Genomic DNA, 27548 nt, shown 5'->3' on the forward strand with positions numbered 1-27548 from the left:
AGAAGCCCTGGTTTCTGATCATCCTGAACGGTGGCACTCCAGATTGTCAAAAGGGGAATTTGAATATCCTGACAGACCATCAAGCCATCCATCCAGTGAGTGCCTCTCAGTGCTCGGGACCAGCTGTGCTAGCATCAAAAAAGCCAAAGCTGCCTTTGAGCAGCATCAACAGCTCGGAGCAGGTACTGCTCTGCCCCAGGACTTTGCAGTAGATTCGGATCACACTTCTTCTTCATGGGAGCTTGCCAACAAGATAGTACATACAGCGTGCTAGTGGGAGAGAAGGGTCAGGTGTATCTCTCTGCCTTCATCAGCCAATACCGACGTAGGTTTTGTGACCTTGGGCAAGGAGATTGATGGATCTGAGTTTTCCCAGTAGAGGGGCTTCTAAGATGCAGGAGGTAACTGACTGTCAGATCATTCCTAGCTGATGGCTTTCCTGGACGGTGTGGTCAAATCCATTGCACAGCCACCAGGAAAGGATACGTTCCAAATGGACACCCACCTGTTCTGTTTTTCATAGGACGCCTCTGAACTCTGACTTCTGCCACAGCAGCAATAAGTGAGCTGTTTCCATCACGTTTACTAACAAGATCTATTATTTTATCAGTAATTTCCTTGATAGGATTCCCATCATCCCGGATGTCTTCTGCCGACTAGAAAAAAAGTGAATTATCAGATGGCAGTCATCACTCAAAATAACACCACAGCAAGGATAACTAATGCTTTCAATGCAGCTGCTGTTTGATAGTGCCTAACTGAACTCCCTTGTAATCAAATAATGAGCAGTGAAATGGTCTTATACTCACAATGGCCACGTGTATTTCATTGTTTGCAGACAGAGAAGGCTCACAGGCTATGTAGATTGAATATTCAGCAGAAACATTCTTCAGAATATTCAGATTCCTCAATTCACTGCAAATGTGCTCAGTGGTAAGACCCTGCAATGATTAAAAAACAAAAATAAAAAAACATGTAAACACTCGTGTAAAACAATGGAAGGAAAAAGGCTCATGGCCTCAAATGTCTAGATTCAAGCCTCACTTTGTTCTAAGAGACAACTTATGGCTATCGAAAAGTAGATGGACACCCTCATTTGCCATACTGCTTTGAAAGAAGCAGACACACTCCCACCCCCGGTTAAAGAAGTTACATACCGGAGACATCATCTCTTTGTTGAAAGTGAAAGTGATGTTTGCACAGTTATCCTGGTAATAGGAGTCGGATGTGCACTTGGTCCTCACTGGCTGGAGGCTGGAGGATCGGCATTCGCCCACGCCAGTGCAGGGGTGCACAAAGCACTGGTCATCAAGGACTGGAATGCAGCTCTGACCACTGGGGCATTCGCTGTGCCCTTTGTGGAGCCGGCAAGGTCTAGGGCCACACCAGACCTGTGGAGGAGAAAACAGGAGCCGGTGGCTTAGCAGGAATGTCTACCCATGACTAACACTTGAGAACTACAGCAACTTCCATCGCCCTACCTTGGAGCAGGCGATCCGTCCGTTCAGGCACTGACAGGTGTTACAGTCATCATCCCACCTGGTCCCATCAAGTATCACTCTCCCCATGGTGATGCAAGATCTCCCTGAAACTGAGAGGTGGAGACGCTTGAGGAGGAGGTTTCCTTTTCCACAGACTGGATCGTGGTTCTGAACTTTTTACCCCCTCCCTGTTAAGAAATAGTTACACCCATGTCCTTTGTCACATGATAACAGCTCCTCTTGCAATGTCAGGCACGGGCACTGGCCATCCCCACTGACTGCTCACTTTTGGTGCCTTGACTATAGCAGTGTCAGCAGATGTGACCTGAGAGACCCCCGAACGGAGCTTTCAGAGTTGAACTGCCTCCCCCCGCCTCCCCCTCCCCATGTGCTTGACATCTATTGTGAAGAGTACATGCCTCAGAGAGAGCTGATGACCAGTCAACCAGAACTGGACCTGCAATCATTACTCTGCTCACCCATCATGCTACAAGCCACAAAAACGGATACTGCAAGCCACTGGCTTTTAAGGATTTAAGGAAGTTTGCTACACAGTGATTTTGTGGCAACAGAAATCAACAGCTACCTTCCTGCTGTTCCCTTCCTCCTTGAGCATGGTGCCCTCAGTGTGAACAGTCAAATGGTGACTGCAATGCCCACTCAACTCAGAAGACACACAGGCAGCCAGACCCTGGCACACCTACCTTCGTGGCATTTGGCACCACTGTGTCCCGGAGGGCAGATGCACTGGTAGCCATTGATTTCATCCACACAGGTGGCCCCAAAGGCACAAGGGGAAGACTGGCATTCGTTGATGTCTAGGAGAAATGGGTTCAAGTTCAGGCTTTAGTGGAAAGAGTTTTTTGTTTTTGACAAACATCGACAAAGCATCCAGATCCTAAGTACAAGCTTGGCGAATTTCCACATACGCAACAAACAGATCACTCGTCGCTCATAAAGCCTCTATTAGCCACTGGCCCCCAAAGACCAGCCCTGTCCTGGCTTCTGAAGCCGAGAACATTTGGAGAGGCAGCATTTTTCCTTAGGTTCTTTCTCTTCTGACTGTACGCTTTACAGCAAGGCTGGCAATCGCTCCCTGATCATGGGTCAGAATGAAAATTTGAACTCCATTGGGCCATAGAGTCTGTCCCAGTGACTGGACTCTGGTGTCACCCTGTAAGTAGGTGTAGACAATGAGAAAGAGCAGAAGTGTAGCCAAGTGCCAATAAAACTTCACTTACAGAAACAGGTGGGACCGCTGTGGCCCCCAGACCGTCCTTTGCCAAAGCCTGATTTAGAAGGCAAAGCAGATACAACCTATCCATCTAGCGCTAAAGTCCAGTCCATCTCAGACTGTGGGACTGCAAATACCACTAAAATTTCAAAGAATATGAGGAAAAGAACAACAAGGTTCTGCGCGCGTGTGTGTGTGTGTGTGTGTGTGTGTGTGTGTGTGTGTGTGTGTGTGTGTGTGTGTAGGGAGGGGAGAGATGTTTTTAAAAGTAGAAAAAAAAAGCCGGGCGGTGGTGGCGCACGCCTTTAATCCCAGCACTCGGGAGGAAGAGCCAGGCGGATCTCTGTGAGTTCGAGGCCAGCCTGGTCTACAGAGTGAGTTCCAGGAAAGGCGCAAAGCTACACAGAGAAACCCTGTCTCGAAAAACCAAAAAAAAAAAAAAAAAAAGTAGAAAAAAAACCTCAGAATTCAGTTTTTCTCTCACTTTTTGATTCTAATCAGTTCTCTGGGGCCTAGACTACAGAACGGTCTCTAGAAGCCAGAGACCCAGCTGCCTTCCTGGACAATAGCTTGACCATCGTTTCATGCTACTCACGAGGGAAGCAAACACTTTCCTCAGGGCCCCCTCATAGCTTAGTTGTCATTGGCTGACATGCTCCCTGAGAACAAGGCAGGCTGTGCCACCCAGAGAATGACCAGCAAGGATATCAGCCAGGGGTATTTAAATCCAAGCTGGATGAAGGAGATTAATTGGAACCATGGTCTTAATTGCCCTTAAAGATGAAAGATTGGAATGCTGAGGAGGGTGGACAAGTAAAGCCATGGGAAAATGAGATACAGTGGTACTTACTTATCCTGCAGTCCGGCCCAGCAAAACCCGGGGCACATTCACACCGATACCAGTTGTCTCCATCCACGCAGGTCCCGCTGTTGTAACTAAGAAATCAAAGGTGACCTTTGTTACCAACATCCAGGTCTACAACCCATCCATCACATGAAGCCATGCCTGCCACAGACATCAGCTTTCACCCCAGGCCATATCTGCTGCTGACTGAGGCGCTTAAAGATCCTGATGCCTAGGTCCCACCCCCTGAGAATCTAATTTTCTAGGTCTCGGTTGCAGCCCAGGCACTGGGACTTTTAAAAGCTCCCCAGGTAATTCTCGTGTGCAGCCCAAGGTTGAGAATCATTGCTCTAAATGAAGACACAACCTGGATAATTAAAGTGTGGTCCACAGAGCAGCAGGACAGGGTCACCTGGGAGCTTGTTAGAAACTCACAGCCCCACACCACAGATCTCCTGAATCAGAACCTACATTTTCAACTTCATCCCTGGAGATTCCCATCACCTTACAGCCAAGTACTAGCTTAAAAGGTTGCCACACTTACCAAGGCTGAGGACTGCAGTCATTGGTATCTGCAAAGAAAAAACAACTTAACTTTGGGGGTCTCCATAAAAATCACATTTACTTATTTCCATAACACTCAAATGATAAAGTCACAATTAACACCAGTCAGATAGGTTGAAAACCTAGTCTAAATTGGAAGCAGGCCTGGATCATACTCAGTTTCATTTGCCGTGGGATACATGTACACAGGAAGAGGCCCTGGTAGGGAATGGGGGCAGGGGGCGGGGGTGGAATGGAAGGAGGCAGGCTGCTGGTCAGACCCAGAGCTGGGAACAGAGAAACCATCTGTCCCCACTTATCTCACGGGTGACTTTCTCATGGCCAGGTCAGGGCTGTATCCCATCAAGTCATTAATAAGGACCCAGGTGATACAGAAGCAGACATCAAACAGCAGTGTTTCTGGTTTCAATTCCAGGTCCCCAGGAGTGTCAAGGACAGGCTGCAGTAGACCAGGAAGAATTCAAGGGAGGCCACTCACTTTGAGTACAAATAGGTCCCTCCCAGCCTTCTTTGCAGACACAGGTGAAGGACTCGCCGTTGACCACACAGGTGCCTCCATTATGACAGGGGCTTGGCAGGCAGCTACTGTTTCTGGCTGTAAGACAAAAGGTTAAGACCACCCCTTCCTGAGGATCCAAGATGGTCTGAGAGGGCAAGAACCAGACCCAAGAGAATGATCATTGAGTCCCAGGAGCTTAGTGGCAGGTAAGCACAGATGATGGCCATGCACACAGCAAGTCCCACCTAAGGCAGAAGGTTACCTATGTTGCAGGTTGTTCCTTCCCAGCCACCAGGACACATGCACTTAAATGCATCCCCTTCATCATAGCAGGTACCGCCATTGTTGCATGTGGCCTCGTCACACTGGCTGTCACCTGAAGAAGAAAGACCTTAGAGCATGAGTGTCTGTGCTGGAGAGCTCCCCTCCCACAGAAAACAGACAGGAGGATCCTGGCAGCTACACTTACGAGAATGGCAAGTCTTTCCTTTCCATCCATTTTTGCAGTCACAGTAAAAGTCATTGACCAGGTCTCGACATGTACCCCCATTGTGACAGGGGTTCTGGCTGCAGTCATTTATGTCTAGAACCAAAGAGACACAGCTGAAGAAGATTCCAAGTCCATTCGCGATAATAAGGGGCATCTTTCCTATGGTGAGATCCAACCCTGGCTTTCTATGCTGCCTCCCAAGAACAAGTGAGTTGGTCCTAGGACTTCAATATAATCACCCTTTTCAAGAAGTTCTCAGCTAGGAGGAATGAATACAAGTTATGAAGATAGGATACAATCTTCTAGAATGCCCATGGCAATTAAAATCAAGATGGACAGAAATTACAATCAAATCAGAGAGGTTCCTTCCAGGCACTCATTCTAACTACCAATCTATTTCCATCATTCCCCAGCAGTGGTTCCTCCCCACTGTTGCCCAGAAGCCTTAATAAATGCCAAGGAGATACATGAGATGAGGCCATTACAGCCACCATAATGGAAATCTCAGGAAGACCGCAAAGGAAGGCTTCCCAAGGGAAGGTGGTAACCTCGTTCCACCCCACCCACCCTCATCCCTCACCCTGGAGCCATCTGTTCCCCAAGGCAGCAGCAACTCACTGGTTTCACAGAAGGCCCCCTCCCAGCCGTCACTGCAGATACACTTGTAGGAGTTAACACCATCGATGCAAGTGCCACCATTTTTACAAGGGTTGCTCTCACAGTCGTTAATATCTGTGAAAGGAAGTGCAAGGGAAAATGAGGAGCGGAAGGGCACATCATGATGTCATCTAGCACTACCTGGTGACTTTCACAGCTGCCTGAGAATGCACCTGGAAACACCACCACCCTTTCTAGCCAGAGACTTCTAGAAGGTACCTCCCGTTTTCTTTAAGACCCTCATACATTGGCTTATTTGGTAGGCCTGCCTGGGGAAGAAACTTCTACAGAAAAGAGGGACCACTCAAATAAGTAAGATTCATCTTGGGAAGCTCAAGAGGCTATTGGTGGTCTTATCAATTGACTACTACCTCCATATGAGACCTAAATAAACCTTTACTGGTCTCCTCTACCTTTGTTTCTGACTAAAGCAATTCAAACACAAATGCTCCCCAAGCTCGGTACCCACTGGGCTCCCAATTCCCAGTGGAGTCTTACTTTCATGGCAGTAGGTGCCGGTGAAGCCTTTGTTACAATCACAGGTGAATTTGCCTCCCGACTGGCTCTTGCACTTCCCATGGGGTCCACAGACGTTAGAGGAGATATACCGCACCCCTTCAGGCGTATCATTGGAGGCCATGGCCACAGTGCAGCTGTCAATCACTGAAGATAGGCTTGGGATCAGACTCCAACCGCACACCCACAGACAGCATTTCTAAGCAGAGGACTTAGCCCATGCCTGCCTGATTGGAGAGGGTCACTCTTGGGCTAATAAGTTAAGATATCAAGAGGCACTTGGGGACCAAAACCCAACAATGTTCCTATGATAGATAAAATTAAGACTCCCGAGTGGACAGAATATTTTTTAAAGTTACTTGTACATCACACCTTAACATCTGATTTGTTAAATGCTTGTCAAAGAAGACAGACCACCTTCACACTTCATCTCTTTCTTTCTCGGTTTTCTGAGACAGGGTTTTACTGCGTAGCCCTGGCTGTCCTGGAACTCACTCTGTAGACCAGGCTGGCCTCGAAACACCTGCCTCTGCCTCCTGAGTGCTGGGACTTAGAAGTGTGCAACACCATTACCTGGCTCTCTTTCTCTATCTTAAGCAAAGCCAAAGGACAAACCTACATAAGTTTAAAGTTATACTACCCAAGAGAGTAGCTATAGGCCAATGTACTTATTTTTAAATGAACTACATACACAGACACAAAAGTGTCAAGCACAAGTGACTTTCTAAATGTCAGCGGCCAACACCCTGCCATGGCTACTGTAACCTACGCAAACCCAAAACTTCCCCACTGCGACAGAGGGCCACTGACAGTGCCCCTTGGAGTAATTCTTTTTGTCACAAACCCGGCCACCTCTGAACTGGAATGACAAATGGATTTCACATTCTCTCCCTTGGGCTACTCATACACGTGGGTCTCCCAACTGGCAGCCTGACAGATTAGCTCCATATGTTCTTGTTTTCCTAAGTGATCTGACAAAGTATTTCCCATCTACAAGTCTTTCCTCCCCATAACCACTATTCAAGGGGAGGTGGCAGGAGGTAGTCTAGAGACAGACAGGTCCAGGGCACAGGAGGTACCTTCACAGGGGGTCGTGCGACAGTGGTCTTTCAGGTGTGAGCAGTTCTTGCCCTCATAGTCCTCAGGGCACTTGCAGAAGTAGTCACTGGCACGATTGTAGCATTGGGCACCATTCTGGCAAGGGTTGGGCTCACAATAATCGATGTCCAGCTGTCAAGGGACAGGAGTACGAAGGAGAGGGTCAAAGGAAAGCAAGGGTGTCACCATCACGTCTCTGGGCAGTAAACAACTGACCCCTCCAACCACTTCTACATGGAGACACCTTACACACAACAGACCTATATATAACCCTTAGGGCCTGCCATATCCCAGAAAATCATTAAATCACAGGGCAGAGTGACAGAGCAGAAACGGGGCTATGTAATGCAACTCAAAGCCAAGCAAACAGGCCACAGTCATCAAGAAGAAACTCATTCATCAACACCCGCTTCTACCCACATTTGTTTTACAGAAATTCCCTAGTCAGTAGGGTGCTAGAGGATGCCAGAGGCCTAAGCACTAGAGTAGGGAAGGGGGCTGGGGAGGATGGAGAGGGGGCAAGGGAGGGTGGCAGAGAAAAGGTTTCAACATTAAAGCTTGGCGATCTGCAGTTTTTGCCCCCACTCACCTGACAGAGGTTTCCAGAGAAACCAGTGGGACACAGACATTGGAATCTGTTGATTTCATTCTGACAGTGACCCCCATTCAAGCAGGGGTTGCTAGCACATTCATCGATGTCTCTTTCACAGTGATCGCCTGCATAGCCAGGTGGACAGATACAGCGATAACCATTAACCAAATCCTGGAAAAGGAGAAGGGGGAGAGAAACACATGCATATTTTTCTATGTATTCGAAAACACAGAACATCAGTGTTTTATCATGACTGCTATAGCTCTGGCAATTCGCTGACATGGCCACATGCTAAGCTCTGGTGTGGACTAGCAGTTCTGAGTTCATGCCTTTAAATGGCTCTCGAAGGCTAGGGTTGGTGAGAAGCTCAGCATTTCACCCACATTTGTAATCCCACAGGGACAAGGCTCTCCTAGTATCACATACAAATCTTAAGATTGTTCCCATTTAAGCAATGACTTACGTACCCGACAGGAGGCGTCATTCTGACACTGGCCAAGGCAGTCATTAATATCTAAAAAAAATAAATAAACAAGTCATCATGTTAAAGAGGCTCATAACATTCAATCGGGCTTACCTGAAAAGTACAGGGCTGATAAAAGTTTCAATCAGATTTCCTTGTGCTTCCGGTGAGATAAAGTTTTTACACTGGGTGGGGACCCTCCCTAATCCTCCGAGACAAGGGAGTGAAACTTCACATCATTGTTTTAATCACCTTATCAGAATATGCCCAATTTTAGCAGCTAACAAGCCTGATAAATTGTATGTTTTCCTTGCTGTGCCAGCCTGACCACTCCCTCTCCAAAAACATTCCCTTCCCGCTATAATATAAGGTTTTCCTTCTATTCAGCCAGAGAGTGCCTGAACAGCTCATACAGGGCAGCAGCGGGTTCCATCCCTCCCCTACTCTAGTGCTTAGGCCTCTGACACCCTCTAGCACCCTACTGACTAGGGAATTTCTGTAAAACAAATGGATGGCAGGGGGATAAATAGATAAGAGACACCATCGACCAAGTTCCCCCCCCCCAAAAAAAAAAAAAGAGAGAGAGAGAGAGAGAGAAAGAAAAGAAAAAAAACCAAAACAGACACAAAGTCACTCACTTATGTCACAATTCTGACCCATCCAGCCAGGCAGGCAATCACAGTAGTAGCTGGCAATCAGATTCTTACAGGATCTGGCATTTACACAAGGTTTGGCCTCACATTCATTTGCATCTGAAAAGAAGCAAGGGTGAGCACTGACAAACGGGGGTTTGCACCTCCTCCCCCGCACCATCCTCTTGAAAAGAAACACCATAGAGCTGGTCTGAAACAGGAGACATTTTAACAAGCTAGCTAAATAAGAAAGAGTAGGTGTCCTCTAGTTGGAGCATCAGCGCCCTCTCCGCAGTCATTATCCAATAAGGGACACTAATTGATAACTTTCCTTTGGGCTGCTGGCTAGCAACCAGCCCCCAACAGAATGGCAGAAAGTCACCAAGCAGTTCTGGGCAAAACCCAGTGCAGCCCCAGTTGCTGGGGTTTAAATGTGGCAAAGGGAATGCAGACAGCTCATCCCTCAAGAGGTCATCCCTGTTGGGAACCCAGCTGAACACTCCTAGGACAGACCATTGACATGGTTCAAGGAATCCCAGGACTTTCCCACAGGACCTAAAAATGCTAGGCCATTTGCATGTAAGTTATTTTTCCCAGGCCCATTAGACCCTGATAATAAATTACTTAGTATGATGGAGTGCAAATGCACACACACTCACTGCTGGCCACATGCTCATCTTTCCGCACAGCTCTAATGAGCAGAGCCAACCTTGGCTAAGAATTATGGTCACAAGAGTTTTCTTACCTAACTGACATGTCTTGCCAGTCCACTGGGGCGGGCATACACACTTGAATCCATTCACCAGATCCTGGCAGGTGCCCCCATGGGAACAGTTATTTGGAGAACAGTCATCAATGTCTGTCCAACCAGAACAAGAGAGGGGCAGCAGTTTAATTTCATTCGATCCACTTGGCAATTAGATAATGCAGCAGCACCCTCCAGAAGAAGAGCCTTCACCTAGGAACTGGACGTCTGCTACAAGTCTAAGGAAAGCCATGAGTAAGGAAGGTAATGAACAGGCCCAAGCCTTGATTTTAGCTTTAAATCCCCCACTGCCCTAGTTCAGTTAATCCGTCCCTAAGCAGCAAGGGAAAGAAATGTAGTTGGAGACATACAGAGCATCAACTTAGTGGTGACAAGGGACATTCGTATCTGCTTTATCTTTACCTTTAAGAGAACGCTTTCCTTCTTGGCTCAGAGATCAAAAAGAGAAGGCATGGAAATGTAACCTTCTTACACATGGAAAATCTTATTCCTGTGAATTGCTTACAAGTTTTCCCCAAACTCACATACACAGAGGCTGCAAAAGGCCCCATTAGAGATCTCATTCATTTATAATGTGTGCCACACTTGATTTATAAATTTGCACAGAGACTGACTGACAATCCTCACAGAGGAGAACTGCTTCTGCCCCGGTTAAAGAGGGCGCAGGAAAGGTTGAAAGGACTGCTGGGGCTTCAGAAGTCAGGGCAAGGGCAGGGGCACCTACTACCTCCAGAACCCACATCCTTAACCACGCCACATACTGCTCCTAAGGTGCCAAGGACAGTGGTTTTCAGGCTTGGCTGAACCTCATACTCCAGGAACTCATTAAAGACCACATATTGCCTAATTCTGGTATTGTGTGTGACCAGAGCTCTTCACTGAGAAGCACCCCAATAACATGGTCAAGCCTCAGAGCCAAGCTGCAACTCAACTCCTTTTCTCAAAGCCTTCTGACAATATTCAAAGGTTGATCTGAATTCTCGTACCACAGGACTAGGGGAGACAAGTCCAAAGCTCATATGCAAGGGAATCTGATTCTATCCATCACAGACACATCACTAGTCACTTTGGTGGTTAGGAAGGGGATTCTGGGAATCATCCAAGTGCTATCAGACCATGCACCAAACTGTTGAATGTACCCACTCCTCTCCCACCAAGGTAGATGTATCACTAACGTGTACATTGGACAAGTCTAGGTCTCTCCCACAAACCCTCTCTTAACACAATAATCTTTCAGAACAGACACGTGACAAAACCTGGGACTGACTTACTTGTGGAACAGGTGGGCCCAGTCCAGCCTGGAGAGCACTCACACTCAAAACCCAAGGAGGTCTCCTTGCAGCTGCCTCTGTTGTGGCAGGGGTCAGAGAGGCAAGCGTGCTCAGCTGTGTAACGAGAAAGCGGGTCAGTGAGGGGGGAAAGCGTGTGGCACACCTTATTCCTTCCCTTCCTGCCGCCGTCCAGGCTCCTGCCTTGGCGACTAGCCTAAGCAGATAACAACAACAACAACAGCAAGTTTGTGATGTAACTCTGCTGTGGGGTGACTAGGGTAAAAACTTTCCAACTAAGCTGTCTCAAGTCAGATTTTCAATACCTGCTAGAGCCGAGGTTCATTTCGAATCCCGCAACGTCCATTGTCAACACCACCTCAAAGCACTAGGGATTTGGAGACGTTCCACAGGCTCATAGAAGGGCTGGGATAATAGGGGCTGTTTCATCTTTTTTACAGGTGTGTTAAGTGTATTGATTTTTCTTTTGGGATTTTTCAATTTGTCATGGTTCTCCATGAATATGTGTGAAGGCTATTATCAAAACAATGCCATCTTGACTAATTCTAAATAAAATAAGCTAGCTTCTGTTCATCAGTTGTCTAGGCTGTCCTGCATTTGAGTCACAGAATTTAGCTACAAATAAACCCCAAATCCTTTGGTGACCATCAATGTTGACACCTCAAGCTACCACTTCTCAGCTCCGAATTTTATTTTATTTTTTTAAGAATTTCCTATTATATACTTTTGATCATATTCACCTCCTCCCCCAAATTCTTCCAAATCTAAACCCCCCTTCCCTACCCACCCAATTTTGTGTCTTAAAAAAAAAAAACAAACAAAAAAACTATTTGATTTTCAAATAAAGTGGACAGAAAATGAAGACAAAGGGGTCCCGCCCAGCTTGGGCCACTTACCAATTTCACAGTTGGGTCCTGAGTAGCCCTCAGGGCAGGAACATTGGTATTTGTCAGGACCAGTGTTGCTACAAGTTCCCCGGTTGAGACAAGGCTGATGAGTTCCACAGTAATTCAGATCTGCCCAAAGACCCGAAAATTATGAAACAACAAAACAAAAAACTGCTAACTGGTCCCAGTTCTAGGCCATGCAAGTTTTAAAGATATGGCTCACCCCCAAACAATCACCCTACAACTTTAAATTCAAACAGTCCTAATAAGAGGCCTTGTAGAAAGTTAAACAGGGCCAGGGGTGTACCTATAATAGTAGGTAGGGCACTAGCATCCACAAGACCCTGGGTTTAGCTCCAGCAACACCAGAAAACCAGAAGTGGTATTAATGTTGTTCTACCGCATAACCTCAGTTCCCCCAACTGCTGTCAAGTTCTCACGCCACCCCCAAGGCTCCACAGTGGTCATACCTTTGTCACAGAGTTGTCCACCCCAGTTGGTCTCACAGAGGCACTGCCAGGGTTCATTGCATGTGCCGTGGACACATCCCGGGTGCGGGATGCACTTATCGCAGTACAGGCCCTGCCAACCATATTGGCACCTGCAGACAGACAGCAAACCCCTTCCTTAGCCTTCTGAACAGCCAGAGATGCACATAATTATAACACACAGCTGTTTCTGTTTTGTCAGGAAGGACAGGATAGCTGACTTCTCAGACTTGCAGGGAGTTCTGTATGAACACTTTCACAGTTGGGACAAAGGGTGTCCTCTCAGCCTCCCCGGACAAAAAGAGAGTTGTCTGGGGAGCGGCCAGCATGGGGTGCCCTCCACAAAGCCATTCTCTTCTCAGGCTCCCAGGAATGAACTAAGGGGTAGGGACTGGCATAAATCAATCCCAGGTCCCAGTCAGGACAGACCATACAAGGGGAAGGAGCTTCTGGCGACCACAGCCATACAACCCTGCAATGCTGCAATGCTGCACTGCTGCACATGAAGCCCTACTCCACCCTCCGTATAACCTCAGTGCACAGAACTCAATGAGACAAGAGGGCGGCAGGGAAGCAGCTCACTGGATCTGTAGACTCAAACAGGAAGGAAGGAGAGCAACCTCATTACAAAGACGTAGATCTCTACACCCATCTCTGTAGGAAGCAGCGGGGGGGGGGGGGGGGGGGGGGGGCAAGAGTGCTAGGAAACAATCCCATAGATAATTCATGACCCATTACCCTGGCCAGGCATGCTGATTTATAGTTATTTCTCACTTTAGAAAGTAAGAGGGGGAGGGGGAAAGACGGGGGTCAGCTTGGTTTATGTAGTCTTGGGGGAGTTGAGTTTCCCTTATAAGTACCTTGTTCAACATACTCCTTTGAGGTCACATGGAACTTTTGATGCCCAAACAGAAACACAAACATAAACCTTCACTTGGGGTAGGGGAGGGCAAGGCCTCCAAGCCCTCTGCAACTTGAACCTCCCTCTCAGAATCAGTCTCTAACAAAGGGGCCGGGAAAAGGCAGGGGCCGGGGAAAGGCAGGGGCCGGCAAGCAGCCGGAGCATGAAGATGGAGCAAATGTAGGTCCTGCAGAATCAGCCTAGAGCAGAGCCTAGGGAAATGCAGGGTCAGATCCAACTCTGTAGAAACCTCTCAGCTGTGACTCTGGAGGAAGGAAAAAAAAAAACACAAAAAAAAACACCCCCTGGTGGTCCTCCCTCCCTCCCCAACCAGAAGGAAGGGCTTTCAGTTCCAGAGAGCTGGAGGCAAAGAGCAAATCCTGGTCATGGGAAAATTATAGAAATCTAGCTATTAGCTAATCACCCAGGCTGAGAAGCCACTGAACCCTTGAGAATCCTGACTACTTCCTAACTTCTCAAGACAGTCATCCACACCCAAACACTGACAGCCACCAGAATGTGGGGCTTAAAGTTAATCAGACACAGGCTTCTGCTGTCTGTAAACTAGACCATCAGTGAAATGACAGGTGACTATTTAAAAGACTGACCTAAGAACAAAGTATGTCATTTGGTGGGAATAATTTTCAGAAGCAGATACCCAAGTTAATGGGAGGTAGGAGGGTAGGAAGCCATTCTGTCAGATCAGTATTCTTAACTTAGAAGACATAAGGGAACTGATGTCTTCCCTCAATGTCCCAAGTGAAGGATGGTTATGCTTCTTCAGTTTGCCTAATAAAACCAAGCAGGACAGCTGAGGACCCAACCTAACCTCCTAATTAATGAAGGTTCAATGCCCAAGCATAAAAAAGCAACCACAGGAGGCCATGGAGGACTTCAAACAAAAACAAATAAAAATCCTGACCCTAACAGAGACATCTACCAAGTTATTCCAGTGTAATGATAGATGATTAGCATTCTCATGAGAAACTGAGAGACTTTCCTGAGATGATGATTCATAATTAAGTTTGATATTTTTGGCAGGCTGGCACTAAACCAGCCTGTACACCCAGAAAGGGGGCAACCAGAGTCTAACTGGGCACAACAAAACCAGTGAAGTCAAGGGGAAAAAAAAGTCCATGTAATACATAATCCAAAAGACAACTTACAGGTAACTCGCCATGCAACTATTTCTGGAGCAGGACCCAACCTGAACTTCCTTAGCTGGAAGGTTCTGTTTTGATATTCTTTCAAGGCAGAGAGAAGGAACTGGGCTGAGAGACTATGCAAATGGTGTGTGGGAAAGTTGCACCTTAAGTAAATAAGGGCACTGGTGCATGTCTGGGCAGGGAGTGGGAGGTGAGACTTGGAAGGAGAAAGGGCTCAATTCTGGAAACAAAGCCTGTTGTTCTGGCTGGGAGGGACCTCCCCTGGCCAGCAGTGTGTTTATTCTGATGACAGTAGCACACATCTCAGTCGGCTCGCTGATACTCATCTGAGCAGGGTGCTGGCTCCAGGGCCCGAGCATAACTGGCACTCTTACTTTCTCCAGAACAACCTCCATTAGCAGAGTCACTGTAGGTGGTTTTCTGCTTGGTCTAGGACAGAGATGCTGTTAGACAGACGCCACAGTCAGCTGCGACTAGGCACATCTGTAGTGGACAAATCCTGTTCACGCTTCCTGCAAATCGACTTGCAGAAAGCAGGAAGAAACAACTCCAGGACAACCTGTTCTTAGTTTACTTCCAGCTGCCTTGAATCTCTCTTCAGCCTCAAGTCAGCCCTCCCATGGCTCAGGAAGAGAACACAGGGCGAAGTTAAGAGTCATCAAGGTCAAGCGTATAAGTGACCAGTTAGAGCAGTAGCCGCCTTCATGTTTACTAAAGGAAAAATCACTCAGTAAGGTTGTCAAATTCACACTCCTAGGCCCAACTAAGGGCTAGGAAGTCAGTGGCAGTTGGTTAGTACCAGGAATCTACACTTCTAACAGTTCTCTGTTAATTCTATAGTTTGGGGACAACACAACCACCCTCAAAAATCAAGAACTACATTTCAGTGAGAGCCCTGGGTACCTCATTCTATGAGTTTGTGCCTTTAGACTGTTCAGAAACCACCCTTGGCTCAAGTCAGAGCAGCCTTCTAGAGCAATGGCGACAGGACTGAGGGGTCCACTTAGTGTCTCCTTGGATTTGCTAATTCTCAAAGGCTTGGGGGAGAATAAAGCGTGAGGCCAGTCAAAATGCCAGACACCAAAGGTATTTCCTGAAACAAGGCCTTTCCAAATTGGCATAATGTACATTTCAAAAAGCCCCCCAAACCGGCATCGGAAGGGGAAACAGGCAGGCTAGGTTTCCGCTTGGCTTCAGTATTGTCCCGGACCATAAAGAACAGACTTCAAAGGCCAGCAGCAAAGTCTACATTCATCAGACTCAACTGAGCAGATTCCAGCACAGCCATTAACCTCTCAGCACCAGCCCAGCTCCCGCCTGCAAAGGGGCCAGGAGATTGTACTAATCCCATTCTAAAGAGCGCTGGACTTTCGCCTATTGATGGGAAAAGTGGGGGAGGGTGACAGAGGAAAAGCCAGGGTGGAGGAGGAGACACAAGGAAACAAAGCTACATCCCAGTCCAGTCCATCAGCACTAAAGGAAGATTACAAACATGTCTTATCAATTTACGGAACAGTTAATACAGGAAGATACCAGCTATGCCCGTTAAGTCTTGTTGGTTTGGGGTTTTTTTGGACCAAAGGAGAAGTGCATTCCACCAAACAGCTGGTATGATTTAATAAGCTTGGGATGTGACTGTTTTGTTCCCCCCACCCACCCAACTTTTTCATCCTCCAAAGAAAAAGAGGCACATTCACAATGAAGTCAGTCTCTGTGTTGCATCCAAGAGAAAAAAAAAAAGGAGAAATTACTGAAGATCAGTTGGTCATTTACCTGCAGTCACCGGGGAGCTTGCAAGAACCATGCTTGGGACTGCAGCCCTGTCGGCAGATAGCTGCAAAAGACCAGAAAGTTTCATTAGTTCCCAGCACTGCCTATGCCTTGCAGGCCGCTGTCGCGAGAATGGCTTAGTGCATAAAACTGGGGACCCAGATAACAAATGCAGGTTTAAACGTCAAGGCCATGTTAGCAGATCTTGAAAGTACAATACTGTTTGGAGACAAAATGAAGATACATGGTGGGGGAAATCCCTTATCATGTCTATTCCTTGAGCCTTGCCTGGGCCCAGTTCCCCTCACCAAGAGACAGATAAAGACATCCTGCCTTCCCACCTTAACACTGTCCCACCACAGGATCTTCGGGGGAGCCTCCCACTAAATGCCTGGTTTCAACAATCCCACAGGGCTAAAGAACAAGGCAGGCTAATCTTGTGGCCAAGTAGCCTCACAAAGCAACTCTATACTCGCTCATGGGAAAGAAAGAAATCAAGCAGACACTGAGAAAAAAACAAAACAAAACAAAACACTGACATTAGAGAATTTAAGTAACTGCTATTTAATTTTAAAGTGCAATTATTTAAACTATATTGAGCAATTCCTTCTGTCACCAATTCCAGAAGTGCCATCCTTTAAACGAAACTACTATCATACCAGCACTGAAGAAAGGACTACTGCCCTAGAGGCCATATGCCCTCTCATGCCCCATCCATCCCTCACAATTCAAAGATAAACAAAGGAGTTTATTTCATTATTGTGCAAATCAGCAAGGTACATTATATGTCCGTGAGGGCATAGCATATAACCTGGGATCCCCAACTCTATTTGCTAGAAATTAGAATTACTTCATTTTAGTAGCATAAGGGACAAAAGACAGCAAGGGACTCTAAAGGCTTAGGCTCCTTTGGACGGGTTCAATCGTAAGGAATATGAAAGTACAAGGTAACCATCTCACACCCCCCTCCTCCACCTTAGTGCTACAACCTCAAAGATGCCCAGGGAAACTTGCAGCAGTGACACGTGAGCCCAGGGGCGGTCATTCCCCATGGCATTGTCTGTTCAACCATCACTGGCCTAGCCTGTTCCTGTTTGGCATCAGGCTCCTCAGAAACAGTCTGAGGCGGAGATGTGGTAATAGGAGAGAGGAATGGGGAGGCAGATGAGACGGAAGGAGGAGCTGAGCAAGGATATGGCCTCAGCTGGGGTCTGACTTCAGCGAGACCCCAGGGGAACCCCTGGAGTGTGAATCTTATTCCACAGGGTTAAAGCAAAGGGGCTGGCCTTTGTGACACCCCCCTCCCCGTGTCAGTCATTCAGTAACTGTTCCCCAGCAAGGATGGGGCAGAGAGTGGCTCCTGCTTGGCCAAGGACAACTCCCTGGAGAAGGAGCAGCTGTGAGCTGTTAGCAGCCAACAGTCACAGCAGCTGGGGGATGGGGACACCAGCTGGTCGAGGGGATCCGGACAGGGCACCAACAGAATCTTCTACACACAGCATCTTCATGCTTTGGTCCAAGATAGCAGTAACATCCCACCCTGCCACCTGACTGCTGTAAGGGTGAGAACTTGGCACCAAAAGTGACAGGCCAATGGCATTTGTCAATCCCCCCCAGCTGCAGGCATGCATACCTTTGTTACACTCAGGACCCATCCAGCCTTCCATGCAGGTTTTGTTGCCATTCTGGTCACAGGCATAGTGTCCAAAGAAGTCATCTCTGGGCCGACAGAACTTATTGCAGCCAAAGCCATAGTAGTGGTCATCACAGGTCACTCGGATCTGATACTCAAAGTGGGCAATCCCCGTATTTTGTTTCAGTGTCTGCCATTGCCGGCTGGGGTTTATCATGCCTGAGTGAGAGGCCTTTTCAATTATGCTATCAGGTTCTAGAGGGGGAGAAAAAGATGAAACTCATTAACGTTCACATTAGCATCTTCTGCTCTGACAATTTTGGCTACTTTCAGACTATAAACAAACACACACAGTACAAAACAAAACAAATCAAAACAGCTACGGGAAAAGCTGTACCCTCTTCCCTGTATGCCAATTCATCACTTTAACTCATTGCCACATGCTTCATATATTTTCTTGCCTGGAAATACCATTAAATCAATGCAACTCATGCCTGATCTATAGGCACTCAAGCCACTGAAGTTAGCCTCTTGCTATTCAAAGCTGCAACAAGCATGTTGAATGCATCCACTCATGACTGTGGAGCCAGCAGCAAGAAATACCCTAAGACCGTTAGTGCAGATTCGGAATATGTACACAGACAACAGTCCATCCACGGATGATTCCCCAACTACCTGCCAGCAAAGCCTTTCAGGTCTGTCTTCCAACAGCACAAAGAACTGCATCAGCAGCTGTACCGTAGTCTGATCTCCACCCAATAGATAAAACAGTGTCTGTTTTAACTGGCCTCCAGTGACAGTGACCATTTGTCCCTCTGCTGTGTCCTTTGCCAACTTTCCTAACATATTGCTGGCCACACTAATGTGCAAAAACTCCTAAATGTTATAGAAGGCTGCTCCTTAGCAAATTTTACTTTTAAAGAAATTTTACTATTCCAGGTAAAGTTAGTGATCTTTATTTCCATTTTACTCTCAAGTTTCTCTTGGAAAAGCTCTATTTCCTCCACTGAAAGCCAAGGGGTGGGTTGCAATACATGAAAAACAAACAAAAACATTCATAAACTCTTTCAAGCTGGCATTCCATTAGCAGCACCAAAAACCTTTCACTTTTCTCATAAGCTTATGCCAGCAGATGTGAGGGTAATTCGGCCTGCAGGACAGGTAGGTTGAGGCATCATGTTTGTGTCTGTTTTAAGGCAGGCTCCTTAAAAACGCCTGCTAGGCCGGGCGGTGGTGGCGCACGCCTTTAATCCCAGCACTCGGGAGGCAGAGCCAGGCGGATCTCTGTGAGTTCGAGGCCAGCCTGGGCTACCAAGTGAGTTCCAGGAAAGGCACAAAGCTACACAGGGAAACCCTGTCTCGAAAAAAACCAAAAACAAAAAAAAAAAACGCCTGCTAGGCCAAGTAAATGTCTAGAGTCCAAGCAGTTCTCAGAAGCAAGAAGACCTGGCCTGCACTGAGGTCACCTGCAATCTAGTCTCAGAGAAGAGACAGGTACTAAAATAGCTCCAAACCCCAGGAGCAAGGAGTGCAGAAGGATGTGAGCAGACAACAGGGCTCTAAGTCAGCACTCAGCCTGGTGCTATGTTTGTTTTCTTAAACCTGCCAGTCATCACCTTGTCAAATTCAAGGCCACCTTGGAGAGGCAACTTAGGACCTACTTGCAATGTCTTTGTGATTCTTGCACACCCACACCACTGTTTTTCTAGGCCTTGGGCCTGTGCTCCTTGATAAAGCTAGACAAGCCCTACAGGTGACCAGGGGAAGAACTCTTGGGTGGCTCCATACACAACCAACATAGCCCCAGCCAGTCTGGACTGTGGTGTGGGCAGGAAAGGCCTTAAACAAGCCCATGTACCTTCAGGCTTACATCCAGCAATACACAGAACCACGTGCAAGCAACACTGTACTTGAGTTTTTGCAAATATACACAGCCAAAGAATGGCAAAAACACCTCTCCATTAACTGCCTATTGGTTTTGCAGGTTCAGTTAAGCAACGTAGTGGGCTATAAGAGATTAATGAAGGAACTATTAAACACAGTAGCCAAGTCCCAAAGGTGTCTTAGCTTCTCTCGGGCTGATATCAACAATCATTCAGACCAGAAGTCAGGACCAGGGTGCTAAATGATGCGGAACTCTGTGCAGTTGAGCGTACTTTCTACCTACTTTCAGGAAATGCTGTGAAGATGATAACTTCAGAATCCTCAGTGAGGCTAACAAAGCTAAGGAAACAACTCCACACCCACTGAGGCAAGAGGCTGCAGTATATGGCATGCTCTACACTGTCTGAGTTATGGAGTCTGAGTTTACTGTAGGATGATTGTACACTGTCCCCTGACTCAGCTCTCCCATTAGTTCAGGCTACTAAGTACCAGTCCCAGGGGCAGCTCCCCTAGGGTAGTTCCAGCCTTAGGACTGGAAAGGAATCTTAGCACACATCCCAGTACATTTCAGTGGCATTAAAGGTGCATCATGAAGCACACACATGTCCTTGTACACCAAGAAGAAAGGAGGAGGGAACACGAAGAACACAGCTCAAGGATCACCCAGAAAACCTAGACAGTGGCCTTAGCTGAGAAGTCTAAGCTGTATGCAGAACTTGGTCTCAAGGATTCCTGGTTATGCTTACCCATCAATCAATTAAACATTTCCATATAATGAAATCATTTGCTCAGGTAGAATAAGAGGAACTTGGATCTTTATATTCTACAGTCCTGATCCATATTAGAAAAGACTGAAAGTCTGAGGGTGGGAGCCAGCCTTGGAACTTCAGAAGCACCTGAGCTTAATCTGGTCTAGACTCTGTTCATTAGGGTTAATTGCAGAGCTGATGTGAAAAGGAATTCTGTCTCCAAACTCAGGGATCTCCCTAGAAGTTACATCCAAAGCCAGGGTGTTTGCAACTTGATGAGCTATCAAAGGACAGCCTACACCATTTGGCTCCTTGGCATCCTCAAAGGCTTTGGAAGGGCAGAGGGTAAAGAAAACAAGGAGCCAAACATCCCGGGAAGAACAAACAGTACACATCAAGGTCCTGAGACAAGAAAGAAATGTGATATACTCAAGGATAAAAATGAATAAAGAATGCCTAGGATATAGACATGGTAGACATGTATGTTAAGACAAGCCACAAGGAAAAGGAAGAAAAGGCACAGCAAGATCTGACCCAAGAGCCATGAGAAGCCATTAAGCAGTTGGCTTTCACTATTAGTATGACCACCAAATGTTATGCTCAAGAAAAATAAAATAAATATGGAACAAGAAGGGAGATGATATTGGAAGTTGACCAGAGCCAATGCTAACTTGGATACAAGCAGGCAGCATAGTGGACCAGGGCAGCAGTAGTAGACATGGCAAGAAGCAGCTGGATTCCTATGGACAGTAAAAGGACAAGAGTGTTCAGAAGTTGGAGGCTGTGCAGATATGGATGATAAAAGAGGACATAGGGGCCTTCCAGATGTATGGCTTAAGGCACTGGTGGTCCAAATAATAGTGCTTGTCACCCAGAAAGGGGTCCATTAAAGGGGAGTGCTCTTAGAGAGGACACACCTCCAATTTGCTCTGATCACTGAATTTGTGATACCTCGGAAACATGGACGAAAGATAAAGAGGGTGAACAGGAAAGTAAATAAACCACCAAACTCATAATGTAAGTTTCTTTAACTGCAATGGGCATCTGCGACTATATCAACCACTCTTCCTAGAGAGTGAGATCTGAAAGCACTTTGTTCTCATCTCAGTTTTCCTTGTCTCTCCTGTCCAGGGACTAGTTAGCCTAGGAAGAGATATCCAGGAATTCCAACGTGTAGGGATTTCCATTGCCTAGAAATGTGGATGACTGTGGGGAGCTGTGGATGTGCTGCAGGTCCCTGGAGGCACAGCTCTGGAGTGTGAGATGACAGACAGCATAGCCGAAGTTCCACAGATGCCGGGGAAGGAATCCTCTCCCAGGTCCCTATCAGACCTCCTGACCTGGTCAAGGATGGATATTGATCCATCCATTGGATTATTTGAACTGCCAGTAGAAAAACCCTTCCTGTACCAGTGTACAGAAGGTCCACTTCTATTACCCCGTGCATTGCATTGTACATAAGGGAGAATGAATGATAGAAGAGCTCATTGTTTGTGGGAGGGGAGAACAGACAGGTATCCATGACCTTGGCTGGCATCAACCATAAGCAAGACCAGCAAAGAGCCCTACCAACACTGTCAAAGTATAAATGTCCTTCACAATAAGATAGCTCAGATCCTGGCCTTCCACAGGCTCCTTCCTAGGCAGAGCTACAGTCTAAATAGCTGGATGCCAAAGCAAGAGGACATCCCAAATGACAAGCAGCCTGCCTCACATCAGGGCCAGGCAAGGATTCTGTGACCCTAAGAGGCCCAAGGATCCAGCCATGCTGAACTGCCCACTGAATTTAAATGCAGTCATCACTGTGCCCATCTGGGTGCTGACTACCTTTCAGCTACAGAAGAAAAGCATAGTGATGTTGACAAGGGAGAGAGATGTTATTAGTAGTGAAAAAAGAAAGAAAGAACGAACCAGTAAGCCAGAGAATCAGAAGGCACAAGACATTCTGGGAGCATAGGGCAGAGGTAAAAATGTGGATCCTTCCTGAACAGAACAAAAAATTTCAGAATAAGGTTTTCCAATGACAAGCCCAGCTCTGGTGATTAAAAAAAAAAAAAAAGGAACTGTCTATTTTGGTGTGAGGGAAAACACGTTAAGTTACAGTTGACCACTGTCACCAGAGCACACCTTCACTGCCTCACCTCCCCCAACGCACCCCTCTGCAGGCCTGAAAAGCAACCTGCCTAGAAAACAGAGCCATCTTTCAGAAGGGACAGGGCAGGTCATGACTTCAGGGGCTCTGAAATTCTGCTTCAATGGGAGGTTTGTGGTGAGCAGTGTGGGAAACTCAGACTGGCTTGAGGCTCACCTGCCCACCAAGTGAAATTTAAGGTTGGTCTTTAGAGCCCAGCACCTCCCTCCACAGCTTTATCTTTCTGATGAGAGATTAAATGCTCACTTCAAGTTTAAATGGACTTTTCAGAAGTCACTACTTTGATCCTTTAGCAGTCTACAAGGTTTTAAAGTTGTAAAACCATTAAGATCTCCATCCAGAGATAATCTAGGTCCCTTTTTTTGCAAGGACTGAGCAAACTGGGAGTCTATTCTGGCTACTTAATATTTCAGATGAAGTTCTAGGAAGTTAAGAAATAGGCTCCACAGACAGGTTCAGCCGGGGTGGGGGTGGGTGGTAGGTGGGTGGGGGAGGGGCACTGGGGACTTTTCCTGGGGAGATCTGCCAAGCACTGCACTTCGCAAGCATTTAAGAGAAGAATTCCCTGATGAGATACTTACGAACAGTGTCGTTACTGGAATCCCATGCCTCCACCAGCAAAGTATAGGACCTCTGCAAGACAGATAAGCAAAGTTCAGTGATTGAGACAGAGGGGGTCAACTCTAGGATGCTGCAGTCTCTGGGCCTCCGTGTGTGTTCTGCCAACCCAAAATAGAAAGCCAAAAAGGCAGCTGGATATTTGAAGCCAGACCAGCCTCTGCTTTTCTCTTCAGCACTCACCCCAGGTTGACAACTCCTTTCACCCGGCAGGGGCACACTGGGTCTCAGACCAAGCAAGCAAGCAAGCAGCCCCAAGTCCTGATCAGAAAACAGTACCTCCCTATATGGGAACACACAGCATATAGGTTTCCCAAAAACGTTTCAGTCCCTAGTTCTAGGGCATGAGAAAAAAAAAAAACCCACACAAAGAATTTATCCCAAGCCAACCTACTCAGGTATTTGTGCGGGGAGAACTGCTAGGGTTACGCTTTGGGCCCTGGTGAGGGCAGTCCCCAGGGAGGCCCCCTTTTCCTTTTCAGAACCCCTTTGAAAGCCCTGTCTGTGTGAGACCATCCCGGCTCCCACAAGTATCAGGTGACTCTAGGAAGAAGGAGGGTAGGCTCAAAGACTTAAGACAAAGGCAGCAACCTAGCTTGGGTGGTGGGGTGGGTTGCAGCAGTCTGTGGGAGAAAGTACAAAGGAGAAGCCACTGCACGCCCGTGGGTTATATTTATTGATGAACGTATCTGTCAATAAGATCTAACATTCCTGGAATAATCAGTTAGGTAACTAAACAAATTCCCTGGATACTGGCCCGATGCCAGCTGGTCTACTGAAGCGCTTGTTATCCTCTAAGCTTGTCTCTGATTTCCCCCTCTCTTCCCCAAGACCCAAGCCATTAGCAAATTTCCACTTTTACCCAAATCTTCCCTCACAATAAGCACTGAGGTGAAGCTTGCTAGAGCCTCTCTAGGGACCGGAGAAATGGCACAGAACGGGTTGTGTGTAGCCTTGCTCTGCCACCGCCATAAACCCATGCAATGCTTCTGTTGCTCAGATAACCACAATGCCACCAGAAACGGGGCTGCCAGGGGAAGAGATGGCACTGATAGGGTAAAGGCATGGGAGAAAAGCAGGAGGTTTCATTCATAAATCAAGGCCAGCTTATTACTCTCTCAGTGACACAGCAGGTCTGCTCTGACTACAAAAATATCTCGTGATAGACCCTGCCTTGGAATTCAGCCGAAATATGTTTCATACTTACAGCAGGATTCCATTTCGTTCACTGATAACTGTGGGAAAATGCTCACAAAGCAAGCAAAACCGGGCAAGCTGGGACACATACCCAGCCCTCTCCTGTTGGTGGCTGTGGGTCCAAATACATTGTTATTGTCGTTAATATTTTATTAGTGAAAGTTACACCTTATTTACAGCCTCTTTAAGTTTCCTAGGACTTCCTACAAATTATAGGACTCTTCCCGAAGAGCAGCAAGAAATTATATTTCTCTACTGATTCATGGTGAGAGTCAAGTCGAAATGAGGCCAGATGTGTGGCTGATTCTGTATAATTAAGCCCTTCATTTGTTGGTCACGTTGAGGCCCACATCCTTCACTTCAACAATATTGCTGTAATTAATCCTCTGATTAAATGCATTGATACCAAGAGTTTTGACAGACTTGCACAAGCACTAAACACACATAATACCCACAAACACCACTGCAAAGGAGGGTGCCTTAGAACCAGCTGGCACAGCAGTATGAACTCAGCTTCACATCCAAGGCAGAAGGCATCCTTAGACCTTGCACAAGAACTTGTGAGATCAAGCCATCTGCCAGGTTCATCTTGGATTCAAAAGTTGCTGACCAACATTACCCCCGCTAGAGGGGAAAGAACTGTACCACAGCCCCATGGGGCTGATGGTATGACCCCTTAACTACGTGCCTTCCTTCTGGGAGGTGGAAGTGGGCTAGAATTAGGGTAGGGGCTTGCAGTGACAGTAGTCAAGCCTGGACTTTGCTCACTCTTGGGAGCCTGGATTAGAGTTCCAGGTCTCCTGGGGCATGGGTGCCCTGCCTTCAGAGAAAGGATTCCCTCCAAGGCTTTTATTAAGAGGCATTCTTCCCTCCCACTCCATCCCCACACTATAGATCAACAATCAAGATAATTTGGCAATGATTATTAGTTGCTAGGGAGCTTTAATTTTTTCCCAGGCCCACGCTTGACCTCTGTACATCCCCAACTATATGTCCGGACCCTGAGATTCTAGACCATGTGTACCTCCGGCCACTCAAGCAGACACCCAGCTGCAAATCGGCCACATGTGACTGGCTGCTACAAATCATCCCCAGCAGAGGCCAAGTCCCCAGTCCTAGGGGGACTTTGGGTTTGGAAAGGGCTTAGAAAGGCAAGTTTTGCTCAATCTTAACTTCACACCCAAAACTAAACAAAAAGCAAATCCTGAGTTTTGCTGGGGCTCAAACAATAAAAGACTTTGAGGGGTCAATCACCTGGATTTCTTCTTGTGTCCTTAGTCTCCCCAGAGCAGTAGTCTGGGGGGGGGGGGGTGCGCAAAACAAGAGGCATGATAGTTACCAGATCTTCCATCTGGCCCTTCCCAGCCCCAGGCTCAAGAACATCTGGCAACAGGGCAGCTGACTTCCATTCTTGTGAAGCATTAAAAAAGACTGGTCAGCTTTCAGAACGGCCTTTTGGGAGATTTCCGTGCCATTTTACCTACAGAAGAGTCTTGGCATCAAAGTCCCCAAGGCATACCACAATCACCAGGTTGCCTTACCAAGGCTTGGTCACCAGGCACCTCCTCCTACCCTGCACACTTGAGCCGCTGGTCTAGGGTTCATTCTTTGTCCTGCCCTACTCCATGGTGGTTACCTTGGCACTGGGCAGAGCAGTAAGCACATAATTGCCACATTAAGCAGGGGGGGGATGTAAGAAACAAAGGTGATTGTGTTGGCAGCTGGGAGCTTCCTTTTCCTGGCAACAGTGGCAGCCAAACCAAGCCCTAAGAAGTGGCTGCCTCCCCTCCTGCCAAGCTGACGGACACAAACAAACCGCCATCCAAACAGCACGCGTGTGGAGTCCAAAACCCCAGACCGCTGCGACAAGCAGGCCCGCCAGAGGCATGCACATCCTGGGAAGGCCCCGAGTGCCAACACGGCCATTGTAGGTAGCCTGCTGGCCCCGGGTCTGTCAGGGGCCCTGCATGCGCTCTGCTGACTCAACTGTTGCTTCCTGTCACTTGTCCTGTATTAGCAGTATTTCTGGAGAGGCCCCATTCTTCTCCGTAATCCTCACTTCAGTCAGTCCAGCCAACTCTATTGTCCTGCCTGCGTCTGGGTGGCCAGAGTATAAAATATTCCAGTCACAAAACATGGGAAACAAAAAAAGGTTTCAGAGAGTCCATGTGTGGGCACACACAATTCCTGTCTTTTAGGGTTTTGGCAAGGTGAGGGGTGAAGAAAAGATCACTCCCCTAGTGCATGCAAGCTGAGGCTCCAGTCATAGAAAGCGACCATTTCTGCAGGGTTTGACATGTCAATAGAGTGTGATCTGGTTACAAAGGGTGATTTTCTCATCAAAGCCCACCTCAAAGGCTCACCAAGGGGCCCCAGAGCTCATATCCAGATTTGAGACTCTCAATGAGAGGCCCCTAGCCCCTTTCCCATCATTACCCTTACCTGTTTGAAAGGCATCCCACTGATAATTAAATGCACCAGTTACAAAAGGGTGGTGAGGTTAATAGATAGAATACCAAGAAGCCAGCCAAGCACAACCATCCAGTTCACACAGAGCAAGCCCGAACAAGAAGCCTTTCTACTTATTTACTAAAAGTGCATAAAAACTGGGCTGAGCTGGTAGAGGATTCAGTCTGATTATTTACATGCCCCCTTTAACCACTAGGAGCCACCCTGGGAATGTCTTCCCCACACATGTGCTGCTCCAATAAGAGATGTTACTGACACCATGAATAAGGGCCAAGGAGCTGCTGTGGGCCAAGCAGCAATCAGAAGCCGGCAGCAGCTTTCTGAACCCAAGACCCACCTCCCACCCCACCACGTCAGAATCTTCACTTTCATGCCACCAAATGCATCCTCCAGCCCTCGGAAGAAAAGGTTAAAGTCTATTGTCTATTTTATTCTAATTAATTTTTAAGGATATTTAAAAAACCAGGGTCAAATGGCACTTCTGAGCAGCCTGAATCCCAAAACCTTGG

At 47.2% G+C, this 27548-nt stretch overlaps 1 protein-coding gene across 1 annotated transcript in view; it reads right to left on the minus strand.

The window, feature by feature from the left end:
- The window catches only part of Jag1 (jagged canonical Notch ligand 1), a 35775-nt gene that overhangs the window by 2638 nt on the left and 5589 nt on the right, over nucleotides 1-27548 (minus strand). Inside the window, exons 3-25 of the mRNA XM_052725011.1 lie at nucleotides 23337-23388; nucleotides 17971-18225; nucleotides 16341-16401; nucleotides 12483-12613; nucleotides 12022-12141; nucleotides 11108-11221; nucleotides 9816-9929; nucleotides 9077-9190; nucleotides 8443-8489; nucleotides 7973-8146; nucleotides 7365-7515; nucleotides 6268-6432; nucleotides 5731-5844; nucleotides 5092-5205; nucleotides 4885-4998; nucleotides 4602-4718; nucleotides 4104-4131; nucleotides 3566-3651; nucleotides 2186-2299; nucleotides 1482-1591; nucleotides 1158-1391; nucleotides 810-941; nucleotides 506-656 (exon numbers count right to left, since the gene is read on the minus strand). Of these exons, the coding sequence (XP_052580971.1) occupies nucleotides 506-656; nucleotides 810-941; nucleotides 1158-1391; nucleotides 1482-1591; nucleotides 2186-2299; nucleotides 3566-3651; nucleotides 4104-4131; nucleotides 4602-4718; nucleotides 4885-4998; nucleotides 5092-5205; nucleotides 5731-5844; nucleotides 6268-6432; nucleotides 7365-7515; nucleotides 7973-8146; nucleotides 8443-8489; nucleotides 9077-9190; nucleotides 9816-9929; nucleotides 11108-11221; nucleotides 12022-12141; nucleotides 12483-12613; nucleotides 16341-16401; nucleotides 17971-18225; nucleotides 23337-23388 (2812 nt within the window). The remainder of the gene's footprint in view (nucleotides 1-505; nucleotides 657-809; nucleotides 942-1157; nucleotides 1392-1481; nucleotides 1592-2185; nucleotides 2300-3565; nucleotides 3652-4103; nucleotides 4132-4601; nucleotides 4719-4884; nucleotides 4999-5091; nucleotides 5206-5730; nucleotides 5845-6267; nucleotides 6433-7364; nucleotides 7516-7972; nucleotides 8147-8442; nucleotides 8490-9076; nucleotides 9191-9815; nucleotides 9930-11107; nucleotides 11222-12021; nucleotides 12142-12482; nucleotides 12614-16340; nucleotides 16402-17970; nucleotides 18226-23336; nucleotides 23389-27548) is intronic.

Source organism: Peromyscus californicus, unplaced genomic scaffold (genome assembly GCF_007827085.1).
Source record: "Peromyscus californicus insignis strain IS unplaced genomic scaffold, ASM782708v3 Scaffold_7__1_contigs__length_154581171, whole genome shotgun sequence".
In the NCBI taxonomy this organism is placed as follows: Eukaryota; Metazoa; Chordata; class Mammalia; order Rodentia; family Cricetidae; genus Peromyscus; species Peromyscus californicus.